At 40.7% G+C, this 21,680-nt stretch overlaps 1 protein-coding gene across 14 annotated transcripts in view; it reads right to left on the reverse strand.

Annotated features, from left to right (window-relative positions):
* The window catches only part of mcf2l (MCF.2 cell line derived transforming sequence like), a 149,648-nt gene that overhangs the window by 79,119 nt on the left and 48,849 nt on the right, over positions 1–21,680 (reverse strand). Inside the window, exon 1 of one of the 14 annotated variants that reach the window (XM_008107012.3) lies at positions 18,927–19,951. The exons of 6 other annotated variants lie outside the window; for them this stretch is intronic. In XM_008107012.3, the coding sequence (XP_008105219.1) occupies positions 18,927–19,089 (163 nt within the window). In that variant the 5' untranslated portion in view covers positions 19,090–19,951. Of the gene's footprint in view, positions 1–811; positions 1,503–1,587; positions 1,864–18,926; positions 19,952–21,680 lie in introns of those variants that run through there. 7 more of the 14 variants (XM_008107016.3, XM_008107018.3, XM_016992317.2 and 4 more) reach the window with 7 other exon arrangements.

The raw sequence follows: 21,680 nt of genomic DNA on the forward strand, positions 1-21,680 counted from the left end.
GCCTACCCTATAAGGTTGATATGAAGACAAAGCGAGAAAAGGGGAGACCTATATGGGCTTCCTTTACAATTTTTTGGGGGGGAAAGGATGTAAGTGCACCTAATAAATTAATAATATAGAAAGACAGAATAATATGCACACAGCTTATGGCACATGGACAGTGATTGAATTTAAACCACTCACTTTCAAAGACAGCCAAGACCAACATATGTCTGTTTCCTTCACATTTACTTTGTGGCTGCCAGATTTTACACGCACTGCATGCTCTTGTTCTAGTGCCCTTAACAACTTCAGCAGCCTACGAGTTTAACCTGCTGATCCACAGAAAAAGCCAAGCTGTTTTTTTCAGGTCAGTGACACCCTGACTTAATCTGGGTTTACAGAACAGGAAGATTACTCAGAAAATGCAAGGATTCTTAGATTATCCTCAGTTCACTCCAAAAAAACTTCTAAACCAGCTGTCAGGTAGCATCAAGCACATTCTGCCTATATAGCATTTGTCTTCATTTAAAATATGTTCCTTCTAAAACAAAAATATATGTGCATTTGTGCAGAAATATCAGAAAAGACCAAAAGTGAAATATTCTACCAATTAATATTATATTTTCTTATACAGCCCTTTTGCTACCAAAAGCAGAGCAACACTATCTTGAATTCAAGGCACACCCACAGCCTTCTGAATAACTTACTCTGAAGAGGAAGATCCCAGTTCCCAATGTGAGGGGCTACAGATAATTTTATTTACTATTAAATATGGTCCTTCTCAATAAAAGTATCTCAGATTCAAAGTGTAATCAAGCAAATCACCAACCTGGCTTGTCATCGCTCTTCATCTCCTCCTCCTCTGTAACCCTCTTGCATACCAAACAGAACACAAGACAAGCAACGTGAACTGAATCAGCAGTATTTGGTTCCTCTCTCCTTCCTCTCTTCCCCCTCCCCAATTTCCACAAAAAACAAGCTTTCAGTTTCACAGTGGAGTGTAACTTCACTCTTTTGAGTGCCTCCAAAGCTTCATTCATACCCTGTTAGAGGAGACAGGATCCCTAGGGAAACTCTGTACTCAAGAGATGTTTTCTGTTTAAAATCTGCTTCTTAGTGACTATTTTGTGCTAACAAGTTTTGCAACAAGGTGCAATAAAAATGGCAGGATTTACCTCCTCTCTATTCTTGTACCAAGTTTACTCACAAAGATAATTAAATGAGAATTACAATCAACGACATGTCACAAGAGAGACCAGTCTCTAAAGAACAAACAATCCATGCAAAATGGAAATGGTAATTATGTTTGTCATGATCCTTCAGCAAATATCCTTTAAATGATCTACGTAATAACCTCAAACCAATGTTATGTGGCACCAGACTAGTAAGTCTCATATACACTTTGGTTTGACACATGAAAATAAAACTCTGTAAAAATAGGTTCATATGTGCATTCTCCACTCTACACAGGAAAGCGTAACACTTGAATCAGAATAATGCAAACCTCACGAATTGCTAGACCACACACACTAGTCTTGCCAGTGCAATAAAATCACTGGGAGGTCAAAACAATAAAAAGGAAGAAAACATGAAAGGAAGACACACCTGTGCTTTTCTTCAGAAGGTACCACAGCTCTGCAATATCCTTGTACAGCAAGGAGATCAGACTTAAAGTCATGTTGCCATAAATCAATTCCGTGAAAAATTGCTCCCTGTTTGATGCCCTTGTCCTCTCTGAGCCTCTCTTGAAACCACAAGGAAAGCTCAAAACTGCACCTTTCACAATAAGAGCCAAGCTGAATGGGACACAATACCTTTCTTCAAGTTACAGGCAGAGCCAGTGTGTCTTTCAACAGGACTAGAGGTCCGCCAAAGGGTTAGCTATTTATTGCTACTTTCCCAGTTTCCATTTAATGTATATTGACTTCATATGCAATAGGCTACGCTTGGTTGCGCAGAATGTGAAGATGACACAGAGCAAAATCAAACAGCTGAGAAACACATTGTTTTTTTAAAAACCCAAATGAACTCTGAAACCCTCCTGAAGTGGCTTGTCAAAAGCCTCCCTTAAGGAACCCTACTATAACAACAGAGTAACCTATCAAGTAAAGCCATCTCTTTTTTAGTCAGAAAGGAACAACACCGATCAGCTGACAGCTGCTTCTCTCAAGCTTTCTAATGAGACAATCCTCTGAAATGAAATTGGAAGTTCCACACTTAGCTAGTAAAAATCCCCTGGTCTCACATTTTCACTGGATCTTTGAACAATATGTTCAATATCCAGCTTCACAAAAACTTTGTTCAAAAGAAATATGAGAAATGAGATGCATATAATGAAAATATAAAATCACAGATGACCCTCTTGAAGAATTTTAAATTTTTTTTGTAAAATGAATCAGTACATTCCAAGTTTCCTTTTTTGTTCTAAACTCTCCATAAGAAGGTGTAGCACCCTTCTGAGAGTTATCCTAAAATGACAAAAATACACTTGACTACATTCATTTTAAAAACTATGCAGAAAAGGATAGACAACAACTCCATGAATTGCTTTTATTTGTGCAAAGAAGTTTAAGGAAGATCTTATAAACTAAATAACTCTGAGAAACTTGAACTTTCTTTGCATTAGCAGCTGTAAAATCATTGTTTTTAAAAAAGAAATGTTTGACCTTCAATATAGTTCAAGATGACTATGAACTTTCACCTACCAATGTTAAGCAAAGTCTTAACTTCACTTGATCCTTTTAGGTAATTGCTATAACACAGATTATCTGTTAATTAGCAACCTCAAGATTATTTACTAACAGTTTCAGACTCAGTAATACAGATGGGCAAGACAGTAAATGAAAGTGACAGAAACGACTGTTTTAAAAGATCCAAAGAATTAAAAAAAAAACCCAATGCAAGAACTGCTTCCTTAATGTTACCAAAGGTCAATGAGGGTATGGTACATAAATCATGGATTAGCAATTAGGTCTATTCACACAAAGTGCCCAAACAGGAACTCCAAATTTCCTCTTCCTTGTATGTTTCCATATGGAAAAGCAATCAGTTATTGTGCTCAAATGTCCTGATTCATCTGTGGATTTTGAATAACAACCTACTATGCATCTGATAAAGAACCACAGGTACTCAGTAATCTATATCTAACATCATGCTTCTGTTTCTTTATCCAAAGCAGGACCAAAATGTTCAATTAACAGCACTTGATAACACTGAGGGTCCTTCGACACAGCCGTATAACCCAGAGTATCAAGGCAGATAATCCACAATATCTGCTGTTAACTGGATTATTTGATTATTCAGGAAGGGGCCTGAATAATCCAGAAACACAAGTACTGTATCAACTTAGTTTTGTGTCTTCACAAAACACAGAAACACACTGGATTTCAAGGGGAGCTAACTTTACTGTTTGCTGCTAATGGAGTTGATCAAGCCCTATACGGCTCTGGTCCAGGTTATCTGAAAGATTGTATCTCTTTCTATGAACCTGACAGACATCTATGATCTACTGGGGACAGCCTTCCTTCTGTCCCACCACCCATTCAAGTGCATTTGGTGGAAACACAAGAGGGCGCTTTTTGGGTGGCTGCTCCCAGACTCTGGAACTCCCTCCCAAGAGAGACTAGGATGGCCTTCCACAGGCAGGTCAAGATCTTCTTCTACCACCAGGCATTCGGGGAAGAATAAGGGGCATGCAGCTGGGGAAGTGTGGGTGGGATTTGGGGTGGGGTGAGTTTTATAGGCTATTTTAAGTGTATTTATTACATTTTGATCCTTTTTTTACCTCAATTCACACTGTGCTATTTAACTTTTGCATTGCTCTTTTTAAACTATGACCGAAGTGTGGGATTTTTAACCTCCTTGAGTCTTCACAGGGAGAAAGGTGGAATATAAATAAAGTAAATAAAAATAAAATTTTCAATAATAATACTACTACTACTAATAATAGGAGCTCCTGGTGGCACAATGGGCTAAACCTTTGTGCCGGCAGGACTGCTGACTTGAAGGTTGGGTTGCTAACCAGAAGGTTGCCGGTTTGAAACTGGGGAGAGTGCAAATGAGCTCCCTCTGTCAGCTCCAGCTCCATGCAGGGACATGAGAGAAGCCTCCTACAAGGACAGTAAAAACATCAAACTGCCAGGCATCCCCTGGGCAACATCCTTGCAGACGGCCAATTTCTAACACCAGAAGTGACTTGCAGTTTCTCAAGTTGCTCCCGATATGAAAATAATAATAATAATAATAATAATAATAATAATAATAATAATAATAATAATAATAATAATATAAATTTTATTTCTTACCCTTCTCTCCTCATGACTCGAGGTGGGTTACAGAATTAAAACACACACATATTGTAAAAATACAAATACACATATTAAAATGTATTTTATAAAAGACACATATTAAAATTTATTTCTATAAAATACACAAACCAGAGATTAAACAAAGGAAACAAGTTTAAATTTCATGCCCTGTAACAATAAGCAGGTACTGACAGAAGGCTGCTTTTCCATTACAGCTGATGTGTACCATATATATATATATATATATATATATATATATATATATATATATATGGTAAAGGTTTCCCCTGACGTTAAGTCCAGTCGTGATCGACTCTGGGGTTTGGTGCTCATCTCCATTTCTAAGCCGAAGAGCCGGTGTTGTCCATAGACATCACCAGGTCATGTGGCTGGCATGACTGCATGGAGCGCCGTTACCTTCCCGCTGGAGTGGTACCTATTAATCTACTCACATTTGCATGTTTTCGAACTGCTAGGTTGGCAGGAGCTGGGGCTATCAGCGGGCACTCATTCTGCTTCTGGGATTTGAAACTGGCACCTTTCGGTCCGCAAGTTCAGCAGCTCAGCGCTTTAACACACTGTGCCACCAGGGGCCCCATATATATATGCTGCTCAGTCGTTTAGTAGTCTCCGACTCTTCATGACCTCATGGACTAGTCCACGCCAGAGCTCCCTGTTGGCCAAGGCAACTTTCGCTAGCTACTCTGGGAATCTAACACTGAGCCTGGGAGAGGAAGGCCTCCGCATTACATCTGATGTGTCTGGAAATGGGTGTTAACAATATTAATAACAATAGTACTCTGGGGAAGATCCAAACGTTTTAAACGTTGGTGGGCTAAAAGGGATCAAATGCCCTCCGTGTGTGGCGATTTTCACCCCTCTAGCTCAAAAGCCAAGGGGGGGGGGGGATGAGCCTCAGAAGCCTTCCCATTGCCGCCATTGGCACGAAAACATTCATGTTTTTCGTTAGCCAGACGAAAATGTGTGTTGTATAGACGGCCCATTTTCATGAGCGGGAACCAAATACAAAAATGATAGGACATGAATGAAACTACACAAAATGAACAGCAATTCCATACAAAAGCACAACACTAGTGGCAACATGGCTAACCCTGAATATCTTTGCTTATAGATTGTGACAGTGAGAAATCCTGGGGATCCACTTTTCTCCCCAGAAATTAAATACATATCGTTGAACTATTTTTTAAATGAGAACACTAGACAAGAATAAAATCCATTTACAGTGTTCTGTTCAATAGCACAGAAACTGCCAAGTACAGTTGTCCAAACAGTTCCCCGGATAAAGACAAATAAACTGTATAAACAGCTCTGTTCGAGGGGGAAGGGGGAGGAAATTTACACCAAAGTATTAATTATGCCAAATTTAACAATTATATCAATTCTTTTTAAAGACAGGAAGGGAAGGCCTTCAATATTAATCTGCTTGTGCAAAGAAAAAAAAGCCCTGGTACTTAATGACATTAAATCATATTTCGCAAGTAATTAAACTTCATAAGAGCTAGGAGGGCATGAGTGGTTTGAGCATTAGGAGACCGTTGTTCAAATTCTCACTCCACCATGGAAATCCACTGGGTGACCTTGGGCAAGTCATACCCTCTCAGCCTCAGATAAAGGGAGTGACAAACCTCTTTTGAGTTAATCTTGACAAGGAAACCCTAGGATAGTGTCACCATAAGTCAGAGTTTACTTGAAAGCAAATAAGAAAACAACAAAAACACTAAAATCCTATAAGATATCCATGTGGCTGGGGTGAGGCAAGCCTAGAAAATGTTTCAGTCATTCCATCATAGCAAAGATGCATTACTGTGAACTGAAAAGGAAGCAGCACCTTACCTCAAAGGAGCACTTTTACCTTGGAAGAAGTCCTTTTTAAAATAACAATGACCATTCTCTTTACCTTTCAGTTTTCTGTGGCACTTCCTGTTTAGTCCAAGCACGTAACAGACTCACAAGACTGACAGTCATCACTTTTAACGCTGTTGTTTACACTGTTTCTTTATGTACTTTTATGGTAGGTACATGGGTGGGGTTATTTGCATAACAGAGACACCAACAGAAAGGCAACAGGAAAAATGATCCTGTTTGGAAAAGGGCATTGTACCTCACTGTCCTGTTATATATTCTAGCCATTCTTTGTGGGGCATGGAGATGGGTCAAAGCACACCTCGGGCACACAGCAGCACAGCAACTACTAACCCATCATATACTCAGAAGAGTTTCCAAACTCTCTCATTTGAACAGATTTCTCTTCTCTGGCAGCTGAGAATCTACTGAATATTTATTCCTTTCCTCTGGCTGTGTCTTGGAGGACAATTCCAGGCAAGCTGTGTACCTATTGCTCTGTCAATTTTTTTTCTCGGGGCTGGGTCAGTAGCATAGACATTCAGTAGCATCACAAGGGTTGGTGTTACCCCATGGATTTCTTCATGGATCAAACCATATCATAATATTGTAGCTAAAATACCAGAAAGGTTAATAAAACCAGCAACCACAATAAAAACTACCAGAAACAAAAATAACCATGCCTACTTGTAATGTGCACAGAAGAAACCATGTGATTTGAAGTATTGTAATTGAGTAATAGTGACTGCTCACTATTGAAAGCTTCTAACAGTAATTAGCATAGAATTTTAGCCTTGTAGGTATGTTGATATAATACATGTAAGCTATGAATTAGGAGCCCCCGGTGGCACAGCATGTTAAAGCGCTGAGCTGCTGAACTTGTGGCCTGAAAGGTCACTGGTTCGAATTCAGGGAGCGGAGTAAGCGCCCGCTGTTAGCCCCAGCTTCTGCCAACCTAGCAGTTGGAAAACATGCAGATGTGAGTAGATCAATAGGTACCGCTCCGGCAGGAAGGTAATGGCGCTCCATGCAGTCATGCTGGCCACATGACCTTGGAGGCGTCTACGGATAACACCAGCTCTTTGGCTTAGAAATGGAGATGAGCACCAACCTCCAGAGTCAGACACGACTGGATTTAATGTCTGGGGAAAACCTTTACCTTTACATGTCTCGATGTTTCATTAAAAAAATGCTGCACTTGCAGATCTCTGATAGTGTTGTCTTTTGGCATTGATGCTGACTTTTGTGGAGGGGTTACAGGAAAGATAGTGGAAATGGTCAACATTTTTTAGCATTCCACCATTAAGCTGTATTGCTGACATTGCAGACAGTTGGTTTGTGCCTGCTGGTAGAGCAGGCACATTGTCCATCCAACTCTGTTATAAGCCTATGAAACATGGACAATCTAGAATTGTCACTTGCCTTCTGGAAAGATTTCATCAGTGTTGACTTCAAAAAATCCTGCTAATCTCTTGGGAAGACAGGCAGACAAATGTTAGCATTCTGGAAGAAGCAAAGACCAACAGCACTGAAGCAATGATTCTCCACCATAAACTTCGCTGGACTGGCCATGTTATCCAAACATCTGCTCACCATCTTCCTAAGCAGTAACTTTATTCTCAACTTCAGAATGGAAAACACAATGTTGGTGGGTAACAAAAGAAATTTAAAGATGGGCTTAAAGCTAATCTTAAAAAGTGGTATAAATACCAAGAACTGGGAAACCCTGGTATTTAAGTATTGTAACTGGAGTTCAGCTGTTGCCAACAGTGCTATCTATTTTGAGGAAAGGAAGAAACGTGCCAAGAGGAAGGCATCTTAACCAAACCCTTGTCGTGACCACTTTCCACCTGGAAATCTATGCGCAAGACCATGTGTATCCAGAATAGGTCTTCACAGACACTTACAGATTTAGCTCCAAGACTTACCTTCGGAAGACAATCATACTTGGCCACAAGTGATCGCCCATGACATCAAAACTGGGCTTACAAAAAAAAATCTACAGACACATTTTAATAAAAATAGTAATTTTCTGTTAAAACCCACAGACACTGACTCTATTTTAACTTGGACCTTCTAAAGCAGTGGTTCTCAAACTGTGCTCCTCCAGATGTTTTGGACTTCAGCTCTCACAATTCCTAACAGCTGATAAACTGGCTGGGATTTCTGGAAGCTGAAGTCCAAAACACCTGGAGAATCATAATTTGAGAAACACCGTATTAAAGAGTATTTCATTACAGAACAGACATTAGTTCTGCCTTCACATCTATATTGACATATTCCTTTTGCTTTTGGAAATCTCTTGATAGTAGGACATATGCTTCTGTCTTAAAAGGTACCAGGTTTAATCCCTGGAACAGATGTTATTAGACTTCTGCCTGAAATCCCAGAGAATTCATGTCAGACAAAGTAGACAATATTATATAGATGAAAAAATGGGGCTCAGTGTTAGCATATACACAATTTACTTCCAAACTGTTACTTCCAAACCAGATTTTAGCCTATTATTTTGTGTGTGAGGATCTCCCTGAAGTGCAAAAATAACAGTGAAGTAGACAAAAAGCTAGCTGGGGGGTTACACAAACTCAAACACTTATTTCTTCTTCTTCATATTCTCTGAGCCTAATGCTTTTATGGAAATGCTCTGGATTAATCTGACCTAAGCAAATTTGGGTAGATGGAAGTGTGATAAAGCACTTATACTAGCAGGACTCTGAGTATAATCTGACAGTTTATTTAACTGTCTTTTAAGAGAAAGAGAGGGAGGGAACGTTTCTGATTCTTTCACAGTCATTTATGCATTTTAGATTTGTGCTTGTAACAACAATAAAAGGACATGCAACTTCCATCCCTTGGGTAACTCGCATCCCTCAAAGGAACCTCATTCAGGGAGCAGTTGCATGGAACTGAGCTGTTCTGCATCTGAGCTCAGCCCTGGAGAAGACATGCACAGCGGTTGCTCTTTATATGTTAAGAACACCCTAAACTAGTTAGGAGTCCACCCTGAACCTACATACCCATTGGATATGGCTATGCTCATATTCTAAACCCAACCCATGTTTTGAACGATTGAACCTAAAGCCTTCCCAAAAGAAAATGTGGGTTCTAGGCTGAAAAAGGCCCCCCGTCCTGTTGTAAGGGATGAGTGGACATTTATTCAGTGCTCCCTGTAAGAGGCAAAGCAGCTTTTAGAAACAGCGCAGTTTAAAATCCCTGCTGCCTTGGAAAGAAAAAAAAAACCAAGTGACATGAGGAATTCATGCACTGGATACAGAAAATCCTAAATTCAATCTTTGGTGTTTATAATTATGGAAACAAGTAGCACCAATCTGTGTTACAGGTATTTCATTTTAGCAAATGGTTTTGTCTAGAGGCAGCAGTGAAGTCTCAGCAAATTTGCAAAATCTGTTATGATCCTGAAGTCATTCTATAGCAGCATTTGTTTAGTAAGTGTTCCATATTTTTAGCAAGTGTTCCATTTTATATTCACACATCAGCTACTTTATCAATTGCCATAGTATGGACGTTTTTATTTATTTTGTGTCAAAAGCATTGCATAATATGTATGGACATGAAAACGCTCCCAACTTTTAATTAATTTAGTTTCATGTAATAATTATTTCAGGAAGTAAAATCATGATTTTCTATGCCACCCCCTCTAATCAGGAAAACTACTTTTAAAAAAGCTGCATTGCCTTTTTAGTGAGATTAACCAGGTATAGAGTAAGAAAAACTGCAAGGGCACCCATTTGGCTTCCACAACAGATAACTTTATCCCATTACTCTGCCACTAGATGCAATATTCTAATAAATGCTTGCATCAGCATCAGCATGACCTCTCAGTGGTGTGGTGACCAAAAGTGCCAGGAGAGATGGTTACCTGTAGTCTCTGAAAGTGCCTGGAAATATGGGATGAGGGTTAGTAAAATTACGCTTATGGTGTGGCAGGCATTACAGACAAATGGCTCTTCATTTGTGATTTAAGAGAATATAAGGAAACACTTTCATTATGACAATGATAAGAAGTTTCAACTTACCTTGAGCTGCAGAAATTAGCCAAGAGATATAGCTAGAGAAAGCATGATAGCTTTCCATTTCTTCTACTGAAATTGCAGAATAATCCATCTTATCCACAATCCAACAAAGATTATTGTATGTCTTCCTTCTTAGCCCCCCATAGTGATTCACTTTGTCTTTACTTTTTCATGGCAAAGAATTGCTTTCTGTAAAACTTGCAGTTGCACAGAGCAGCTTTATTATTGCTTCCTCCCTGAACTGCTATTTGCAATGCTTCCTATATAGTTATAAAATTGTAAACTAGATGTTTGCATACAGTAGGTGCACCCAACAGCTGGCATATTAGAAAGGCACACCTTTGAAACTTCAGGATGGAAACTGATCCAAAACAGTCTTTCAGACATCATTTTTCAAAGGTATTCATACATATACTATAACTCTATTCCATAAATAGAACAGCATGACTCATAGAAGGAACATTCCAAAATAACATTCTTTAATTTTTAAGAAATTGCACCATGATCCCTACTGGGACTTTTCTACACTATTCCTGACTTTTGCTTTCCTTATTTACCAACACATCAAGCTTTAAAAAGAGCCATGTAATGCTGATTTTTTAAAAATAATCTAATTAGTACTACTATTATTCTTCAATAAAACTGATGTTTTTAAAAAAATCCAATTGAGCAACAAGATCAAAAGAATGAAAACAATCTATGAACACACTAATTTAGTAAAGGTGAGGAGGAGGTTAACCCTGTTCACTACCAAGTCATGAATGATGGTAGTGGTGGAATTAGTGCATACATGTGTCTGTGTGTGCTTGCATTAGACTGGATCTATATGATGCATAAAGCTTTTTTGTCAACCAAAACAGTCTCAATATAAGGTAAAACAATTTCCATTGTGTTTTTGTTCAACTTCCTGAGTCAGGCTGGAGAAAGGCGAGTCCTTTTTGAAAATCTGGTGCATTGAGAGTATCTGTTAGCTACTTTTAGTTCTTTGTTTAACTTCCTTATGTTTCTAGATTCCTGATAATGTTGCCAGGTCAGATCAGATCACAGTAAGACTAAGAGTATATGTGTACTAGATATACGTTTTGGACCTCTTACATTTTACTAGCAATACTGATTTATAATGCCCCATGGATCAACATATCCTTCTCCTCCTTCGGATTTGGTCTCAAACCCACTGGATCCATGAGCTGTCACTCCTTTCCCATATACACAGTGCACTCTGATGGTGCTAGTTCTTGAAAGAACATGGCACACAAGGAAGAATAAATCTCTATTGAAGTAAAACTCTTGGTTTAATGGCAGAAGCACACACTTTCTGTTCCAAACAAGATACACGGTTCATTGTGCTGTTTGTTTGGCTTTATGTGCAATTGACTGGCTCCAATAAATTTCAATCTTTTCATTTATATCCTATCTTTTCCTCAAGAGTAAGACCCTAATCACATACGATCTAGGCTAGAGGCACAGCAGTATGAGGGAACAAATTTCCTTAATTGTCTCAATATTTAAGGACAGTTTAGCCTCAGTCTTTTTCTTCAAGGCAACAGGTTGCAGATTGGAACATACAAATCTCCACATCCTGGTAGAGAAAGAGAGTGCTTCCACCCATATTTTTGCATGCTTTTTGAGATGCTGTTAGATGCTTCAAATTATGAGAGACAGGATGTATAATCAAAATAAATCAAGAACAAATAAACAATTCTTTTGTTTCTGTTAGAAGTAAGCATGCAAGCCTTTGCGTGAATCATCTCTGTGGAAAATAATAGAGCAACTGAACTATTTCTCTCCAAAGGCACTCCTAAATTAAGCCAGACTTCCTGTATTATCCAGACTTTTTTGACTACGTTTCCTACAGTCCCTATTGACATGAGGTCTGGGAATGATGGATGTATAGTCCAAGACACCTGGAGTGTGCCAAATTGCAGAAACCTGTTTTGAAGTTTTTCCAAGCTGAATCCTTAGGGCTTGTTTACATTTTTTTACAGGAGTGGTTCCCAACCTTCGGTCCTCCAGGTGTTTTGGACTTCAGCTCCCACAATTCCTAACAGCTGGTAAACTAGCTGGGATTTCTGGGAATTGAAGGTCAAAACACCTGGAGGACCAAAGGTTGGGAACCACTGTGTTAGAGGATGTCTGAGCAACAATTTTTTCACAGGGCCATAGGCCAAAAAAAATTTCAGGGAGGGGGGTTGAAACTTTTTTTAGCGAATCATGAAGAGTAGTTCCATAACGCAAAATAATGTAGAAATCAGACTCCATCGATAAACTTCAATAGACACTCAGGACAGATAAATTTCAGTGGACACTCATGGGGATTTGGTTAACTAGTTAAAATTCATGAGTAAACCAGGATTTTTTAAAATAGGAATTTGGGGGGGGGGGGGTTGAACCCCTAACCACCATCCCACTTGGCTACAGCCCTGATTTCCCATTAGGAGAGATGTTTCTATCATGATGATACAGGAGTTTTCAATTTAAGCGGTGCTCCAAGTTTGAATAAAGGTGGTGTGTATGTGTATATGAGGCTAATGAAATATAATGCCCTACTGCCTGTTCATTTCCAATTTTAGGCAACTAATGTCACCTTTATACATTAAAAAATATTAACTAATGAACATTCATGCTCTGCCACAACTTTCTAAGAATATTAGCGAAGAAGTGTGCTAGAAAGCAGAACCTGGAAGACCATTTTAAGACTGCAACTCCCATAACCTTCCTGCTAGCATAGTCAGTGGATATGCTGCCTTGATGATCCCGGAAGCTGTTGTCCAAAATAGTATCTCACAGGTTTTTACAACAGGCAGCATGGCTAGGATCTGTATTTTCCCTTGTAATTTGAATGCTTCCTTAAGAGCAAAGCTATAGCATGCCATTGTTGTGTGCCTTCATGATGACCCAAAGGCAAAGTTATTGCAGTATTTCCTTGGCAAGATTTATTCAGAGAGGGGTTTGCCTTTGCCTTTCTCTGAGGCTGAGAAAATGGGGTTTTCTTAAGGTCACTGAGTGGGTTTCCATGGCTTAGTGGGGATCTGAAATTGTAGTTCAGTGTTCAAATCACTACATCATGCTGGCTTGCTACTGGAGCATGACTGGGGCAAATGTGTTAGAAGCCTCATACTGCTGGTAGTGCTGTGCACAAAGACATCTTTCCCGTACTGTGATGATGTTAAGAGAAAAATACTCCTGAAAAGAAAGAGGCTATACATATACAGCTTCCCCGACTTTTGACATCTCAAATTTCCTCATTCCTTTAAGAAATCTAACCTTTTGTGACCCATGATTGGCTCCTTCAACTATGCACTCTCTTTTCCTTTCTCTTAGTAAACCTAGTGCCACCTAGTGTTAATTCCTGCATTTGCAAACTAAAAAGGACTTCTGTTTTTCAACTATTTTCAGTGTTTAATAGTCCCTAATGTTGAATAAATGGGGGAGGCCTTTGTCTATCACAGCTTTTTAAGGCCATCATCCAGATGCACAGTGAATGAAGAAGTAGGCTTGCATCACTGAGACCTGGTTGGATGAACTGGGTGGGGTAAATCTTACCCAGCTTTGTCCTCCGGGTTTCAGGGTGCATCAGCAGGCCAGGCCTGGAGGGCGGGGAGGTGGGGTTACGGTGGTCTTTCGGCAGTCCATCGCCCTGGTCAGATGCGCCGTTCCGCAATCTGCTGGGTTGAAGGTGGGTACCCGGGACAGTTTGGGGATTCTGCTGGTGTACCGTCCACCCCGCGACACAGCAGTCTCCCTACCTGAGCTAGCTGAGGTGGTCTCTAGCGTGGTGTTGGGCTCCCAGCGCCTTTTGGTATTGGGTGACTTCAATATCCACGCTGAGGCCACCTTGACAGGTGCGGCTCAGGAATTCATGGCCGCCATGACGACCATGGGGCTGTCCCAAGTAATATCAGGTCCCACCCATCAAGCTGGTCATACACTCGACCTGGTCTTTGTTGTGGGCGACGGTTTGGTCAGAGTGGAAGAGCAAACTATTCTTCCATTGTCATGGTCTGACCATTATCTGATCAGTTTAAGACTCATTGTGTCCTCAAACTTCCACAGGGGTGGTGGACCCATTAAGATGGTCCGCCCCAGGAGACTTATGGATCCTGAGGGACTCCTGACGATGGAGGCTGACGATCCTGTCGATGCCTTGGTCGCTCGTTATAATACCGAGTTGTCCAGGGCTATTGACATGATCGCTCCCGAACGTCCCCTCTTGCTGCGTGGAGTTGCCCCGGCTCCCTGGTTCACCAGGGAGCTGGCGGAGATGAAACGTGGGAGAAGGAGACTAGAGTGGTGCTGGCGGAGAACCCGTGACGTTTCTGACCGAGCACGGTCTAAAGCCGCTATTAGGGCTTATTCCGCGGCGTTGCGGGCAGCCAGGAAGGTTTTCACGACTGCCCGCATCGCGTCTGCAACAAATAGATCTTCTGAGTTGTTCCGAGTTGTTGGGGAGCTCCTCCACCCTTCTCAGGGTGGGGGGGCACCTGACTCCTCGGCAACTCGGTGTAGCGAGTTCGCTCACCATTTTGCAGACAAAGTCACTCAGATTCGTTCCGACTTGGACGTCAGTCTTGATGCATTGCCAGGTGAGGTAACCGAGGCATCTGTCTGTTCGATCTTGTGGGATTCGTTTCAGTTTGTGCAACCTGATGATGTGGACAAGATTCTTGGAGCGGTGAGGGCGACTATCTGTGCCCTAGATCCCTGCCCATCTTGGCTTTTAAAACAGGCCAGTGGTGGGTTAGTTGATTGGTTTGTGGCAGTAATTAATGCCTCTTTGGGGCAGGGCAAATTTCCATCTAGCCTAAAACAAGCAGTGGTAAGGCCTATTCTGAAGAAGGCCTCATTGGATCCGACCAATCCGTGTAACTACAGGCCAATCTCTAACCTACCATTCTTGGGCAAGGTCTTGGAGCGGGTGGTTGCCTCTCAGCTCCAGGGATTCTTGGAAGATACGGATTTTCTGGACCAATCGCAGTCTGGCTTCAGGCCTGGGTTCAGTACCGAGACGGCTTTGGTCACCTTGGTGGATGACCTCCGCAGGGAGCTGGACAGGGGGAGTGTGACCCTGCTGGTTCTCTTGGACATCTCAGCGGCTTTCGATACCATCGACCATGGTATCCTTCTGGGGCGGCTCTCTGGATTGGGCCTTGGGGGTACTGCAGTGGCTCCAGTCCTTTCTGGAGGGTCGTTCCTAGTTGGTGAAGCTGGGGGACACCTGCTCGGACCCCTGGCCATTGACCTGTGGGGTCCCGCAAGGTTCTATTTTGTCCCCCATGCTTTTTAACATCTACATGAAACCGCTGGGAGAGGTCATCCGGAGTTTTGGAGTACGGTGCCATCTCTACGCGGATGACACCCAACTCTACTACTCTTTTCCACCTAAATCCAAGGAAGCCCCTCGGATTCTGGACCAGTGTCTGGCCGCTGTGTTGGCCTGGATGAGGGTGAACAAACTGAGACTTAATCCTGACAAGACAGAGGTCCTCCAGGTCAGTCGTGCGGCCGATCAGGGTATTGGGTGGCAACCTGTGCTTGACGGGGTCGCACCCCCCCTGAAGGCGCAGGTCCGCAGCTTGGGCGCCAGCTGCGACCATACCTCAAGAAGTCTGATCTGACCATGGTGGTCCATGCCTTAGTTACCTCTAGACTGGACTATTGCAATGCGCTCTACGTGGGGCTGCCTTTGAAGACGGCCCGGAAATTACAACTAGTACAGCGATCGGCAGCCAGGCTTCTAACTGGAGCGAATTACAGGGCACGTTCAACACCTCTGTTTAAGGAGCTCCACTGGCTGCCGTTTACTTTCCGGGCCCAATTCAAGGTGCAGGTTATCACCTACAAAGCCCTAAACGGTTTGGGACCCACCTACCTTAGAGACCGCATCTCCCCCTACGAACCCGCACGTTCTCTTCGCTCATTGGGGGAGGCCCTCCTCTCGCTCCCACCACCCTCGCAGTCGCGGTTGGTGGGGACGAGAGAGAGGGCCTTCTCCGTCGTGGCCCCCCGGCTTTGGAACTCGCTTCCTAGAGAGATCAGGCAGGCCCCCACCCTCCTCTCCTTCCGTAGGAGCTTAAAAACCTGGCTCTTTCAAAAGGCCTTTGATACTTAATCTGGTGTTGGACTGATCGATCTGCCCATTTTATAATAGCCCCATTCTTGAGGTGTTGCCAATGCTATATTGCACTTTGTCCATTTTAACTGTGAAATTACCTTCCCCATTTCGGCTCATTTCGGCACATGTTGCACGTTGCCTGGGTTCTATGAATTAGTCTCCAGTGTTAATATTGTATGTTTTATGTTGATTTTAACGATTGTTTTTACTGTTATTGATGTTTTTATTGGATAACTGTTTTATTGCTGTGTTTTGATATTTGATTGTTTTATCGGTCAAGGCCCCATGTAAGCCGCTCCGAGTCCCTTCGGGGAGATGGGGCGGGGTATAAAAATAAAGTTATTATTATTATAGGTGGTATTTGCCTCTGAGGTGTAATTGCCTCTGAGTCTCTGGCCACATTACCTCTTGGACAACCTGAAGGTGGGGAGGGTCCTTTTGGCCTGAAAGAGACCAACTTTGGTCCCTTGCATGGCTTCTTTTGACTTGACAGCACTGACAAGCCTGATTTGCCCCACCGTGAATCTGACACTTCCAACAGCACTCCAATGACAACATCATACTGACTCTTACTTTATGAAAATAGCCTTCAAAAATGCATATGCACTCTGTGAATCAGCAAATACACAGTGTAAAACAGTATTTGGATCAACCCATACATAAGAATGGTATTTTATAAGCTACAGTCTTCCTTTGACGTCCTGATAATAGTTGACTAAGGGTGCATCTTCTAAACTGTTGAACTAATATGGTTTGACACCATTTTAACTGCACTGGCTCAATGCTATGGAATCTTGGGATTTATAGTTTGGTGAGGCAGCTGCCCCTTTGGGCAGAGAAGACTAAAGACTTTGGGAAACTACAATTCCAAGGATTCCTTAGCAGGATTGGTTTCAAACTGCATTAACTCTGCAGTGTAGATGCACCCAAGAACTATTATTCAAATTTAGCTATAGACACGATTCAAGGCTGTCTGAGAGACTGTCTGTAGATATATTTATACCAGACCCCTTGTTCCATTACAATGCAAGCAATTTAAACATTACACTGGTAAACTCAAAAGAGTAGAGAATTTCATCTGATCCACTTTCTAACCTTGGATCAACATCAGAGTTGTGCACAAAATGCACAAAAAAATACAGCTAAAGAATCTATGAATTGAGTCACACTAAGTTTACCCCATACATTATTTGGCCTGTTCTTATTATGTCCTCTCCTAGTCTAATCAAACTTAACTAATGGCTATTTTATTCTTCCAGCATTGGAACCTGTTGTCTAATCATGCCTGTTGTCTAATCATGGCAAAATTTAGCTTTGAAACATAATCTACTTCTAATTATTTATATTTGTAATAAGCAGGTGAAATAAAGCTACTCTCGTCAAAGCAACAGATGAAGGCTATTGAAATGAAGCTTGACACAATCCTGTAAATCTGGGTTGTTACATCTGAACCTCCCCCACCCAGGTAAAAGGAGCAGCTGTTAGTCTCTTGAGCTAGAGAATGATTCACCTGAGCAAGATAATACAGCTGATTCAAAGTAATAATGTGTCTATAAATGTCTAATGCTGATTCTGATACAGCAAAAAACTGATTGCAATTTTCATTTTCTTTGTTTTTAAAATTCATTTGTGCTTTAGAATGTGTGGGATACAGGCAAGATTCTTGGAAAGATGAAAAACAGCTCATTCATATTAGATAGATTCTTCCATCCCCTCCCTACCAAGTTTGTGTTAATTCTAAACTGACTCCAGAAAGTTTCCAATTTCTCCATAGTTCTCAATGTGGGAGAGAGGACATTGTTCCTCTCCTGATTCTGTGGGATTCTGCTGTTTTGCAGAAAATTTATAACCCATAGAACCCCTCTTTTGAACAAATTTTATCAGGCTAGACTCCTTGTTGTAGCATTTTGAGCATTGGACTATGTCTCTAGTGCTCAGGTTTCGATCCCCAATTGACCATGGAAACCCACTGGGTGATCTTGCACTAGTGACACACTTTCAGTCCCAGAAAATCCCATGATAGATTCAACAACAGCTCCTTTAACTTCAGTCTGCAAATCATTTGGGAATACAAAGGTTCCTTTTATATAAAACTGCAACACACAACTAGAAATAAAACACTTACTCCCATTTCTGACACTCATGTTATATCTGGCTAAATGCAGTTTTGTCTGCACCTATTAATATAAGCCTTTCAGATAGTGAAATACTGAACTCTGTGTGTATCTGTACATGCATTTAGAACAGCTATACCTAAGAGAGGAAAGGTAGGCAGTTATCTTATTTGAGGACATATATGTTGTTCAACACTTTTGAATAGTAGAAGAAAAAGAACAAATTATGCATACATGTCCTTATTTTGTTCTAATGCTGTAAATTTCCCATGTAATTTGTAAACAGAAATGAAGCAAATGTCCTAAATACAATATACTGAACTACATACTCCATAAAAAGCCATCAAAATTCCAAATCCTGTTCCCCCTGTCCTTAATGCCCCCAATTTAAAAAAATCAGTAAAAGCTTATCCAGTTACACATACACACATAGATAAGGTAATATTTTACAGAAATTATATGTAATTCAAACATTAGCATAATGCTTCGTTACCAGATTCTGAAATCAACTTACAAGAGTTCTCACCAGACCAGGTGTGGCGCGAGTAACTTTGCCCATGTTTCCTTGTACGATATCGTTGTAATGTTGAGGACAAATTGTGGACAGCATTGCTGACTCTGCGTACAATGCGATTACGATTTTCCTGTCCTTCTCTTGAATATCTACGTTGTGACATTGTCTTTACTGGCACATTTAATATTTCACACAATGAAACTCCCAATGAATCTTCCTCTTGTTGTCTTTAGCATTCAAGGCACTACTGTATTAAGTAGTATTTTTTTTAAAAAAATACTTCCTAGTGCTTACAATATTGAAAGATGCAATTTAGTTATTTGCACCTCACATCTTGCACTTAATGAATTCAAAAATATCAGACACAGATTAACTCCTGTCCAAAGTGATGGCTGATATTCAAAACATTTTGAATCATGGAACACATTCACTCTTTTCTTCAGTAGCTACTTCTTGAAAACAGAAGTTTACAATGAGAAACAAGGCACACTGTACAGAAGAGACCCAACAGCTAAACTTGCATTCAGATGATGGGTTCAGATTTAGTTTTAGTTGCCCACCAGAACTGTAAATGTTACTTGTTTCCACCAAAGAAGCTGCATCCAGTTTCACGGAGCATCTCTTTCTCAGACATTCTGACACAATGTTAGAGAGTTCGCTGTCCTTCCCAAATCAGTTTTACCGTAGCGTGGATTTGCAATTTTCTTCTAAATGCACACCAGTGTTCTTCAATTGCCAAGCAACATCTTCAGCTTTCACTGAAGGTCCTCTTTGTATATTGCTGCATCTGCAGTCAGTGAGGCAGACACGTATCTCGGAAATTCTTTCTATACTTTCTGCATCTATTTATCCAATATCCATACTTCCTCTTGAATTCAACCCCGTGCTACTGATTTCAACAAAGCAGAGGAAAATATCGATGCTAGGATGGCATGATAAGCAGATATGGTAAGAAAAGAAATTCTGCAGCTGAGCAATTTAAAGCCAAAGTGGTTGTTTTCCTCAGTGTTCAAACCAGAAATATCTTAAGAGAACACCTCCCAGGAAAATTCAATCTCAACACAAACTGAAGTGGGAAGGAAGGGAGGGGATAGACACCACTGCTATCTTAAACCACACCAGGAAGTCCTGCAATGTCTGTTGTCCTCATCTCATTCAGGACAGAATGGAGAGAGGAAACTGATTACGTTGCTTTCTTGGCAGTAACCCCTTTCTATGAAAAACATTTAACTGTGAACATGCAGATAACTGGTATTTTCCCACATCAGAACATTGGTGTTTACAATTATGGTACCAAGTGATCCCGTAACAGTACAACATATATGTACAAAATGCATGCTGGATTTGGTACTGCTGTACATCCACTGTGTCCATGGTGTCAGAACCCACAATTTTATTTGTCAGTGTCTAAAAAAATATGTCCTCTCTAGCCAATTTTTATGTCCTCAAGTGCTATTTTACGGGATTCTTGTTCCACAATTCTTTCATTTTTAGAAGTTTTTGTATTATATGGATTTGCATATCTGTGTGAAGTCCAAGCCAAACACAATAATCTTTTAAATGAATGTGCCAATGCATGTTGAATTGGATTCTTCTTCCTGAAGGCACATTAATAATGATGATGCTCATTTCCTCTACACACATTTTGTTTCTTCTTTACACCTGTGATAAATAGTATTTTTTTCTTATAATTCTTATAAGAGGCAGCCCACTATCACCCCAAAACAGCAAGATGAGGCACCTGTTTTCTGCTCTGACTATAAGACAAAACACATTGTGTTATCTTTATTCCAAAATATATCTCAATAAATTGCAAGATGTACGAGTATTTGTCTTCATCAAAAGAATTCTGATACTCCTTACTGAACTCTACACCCTTCTCTTCTGTCAACCTAATTCTTCAATAAGACAGAAAAAAATATTTCAAAAGTTGGATGATGTGATTTAAAACTACTCTAAGTCAAGAGCAGATCTAAATTCAGTTGCTATTTGCGAATTTTAGGCGAAAAAAAATTACCTAATGAAACATAATTTTGTCCTTGGAAAACTTTATTTGAAAGAAGTACTATACGTGGTCCAGAAGTAGTTTCCATGAACAAAAGGATAAGGAGGCCATCCCCAACAGCTCTGGCAGTCATCTGTAAGTCGTAAAATCTTGCTTCAAAAGTCTCTTGCTTCAGAGAAGTGAGGAAAAAAGTTTGGATGCTACAAGAATATTTTCTGTATCAGTAGGCCTTTCTTGCTAACCAGAGTTCCTGGTGTACACACAAAAGGCATAGAAAGCATCTTCTTGAATGGTTGGTAAAGACTGTTCTCTGGAATTTTAGATAAACATTGGCAGTAATTCAGAGAACACCAGCCTTTCACTGTTGATGGTCTTATCTGTTGTTGCTTGCCAGTGCTGAAGGCCACATTGCACTCATTTTCCTTCATAGACTTGATGTTAGAAGGGAACTTTTAATGATGTAGTACAAAGCATTATCAGATAAAAACCTGAGTTTTCTCTGAAGGGAGCAAAAAGGCCCTTCCCAATTTTAAATTTCTAGTGTTCGTTCTTTGTGTGTGTGGGAGAGAGAAAGCAAGAGAGACTTTAATCTTTCCCATCTGAGGAAATGTGGAAAAGTGCTGGTCTGCTGAGCAAGGTGGTGTACAAGTTGCAAAAGTGATTGCCTTGAGGGCACTGCGAATAAAGGGAATAGGAAACTTATTGCAGCCCTGTAGCCGAAGGAGGAGGGGTTAAGGGCTCAAAGAAAA

The sequence above is a fragment of the Anolis carolinensis genome, chromosome 3 (assembly GCF_035594765.1).
Source record: "Anolis carolinensis isolate JA03-04 chromosome 3, rAnoCar3.1.pri, whole genome shotgun sequence".
NCBI lineage: Eukaryota > Metazoa > Chordata > Lepidosauria > Squamata > Dactyloidae > Anolis > Anolis carolinensis.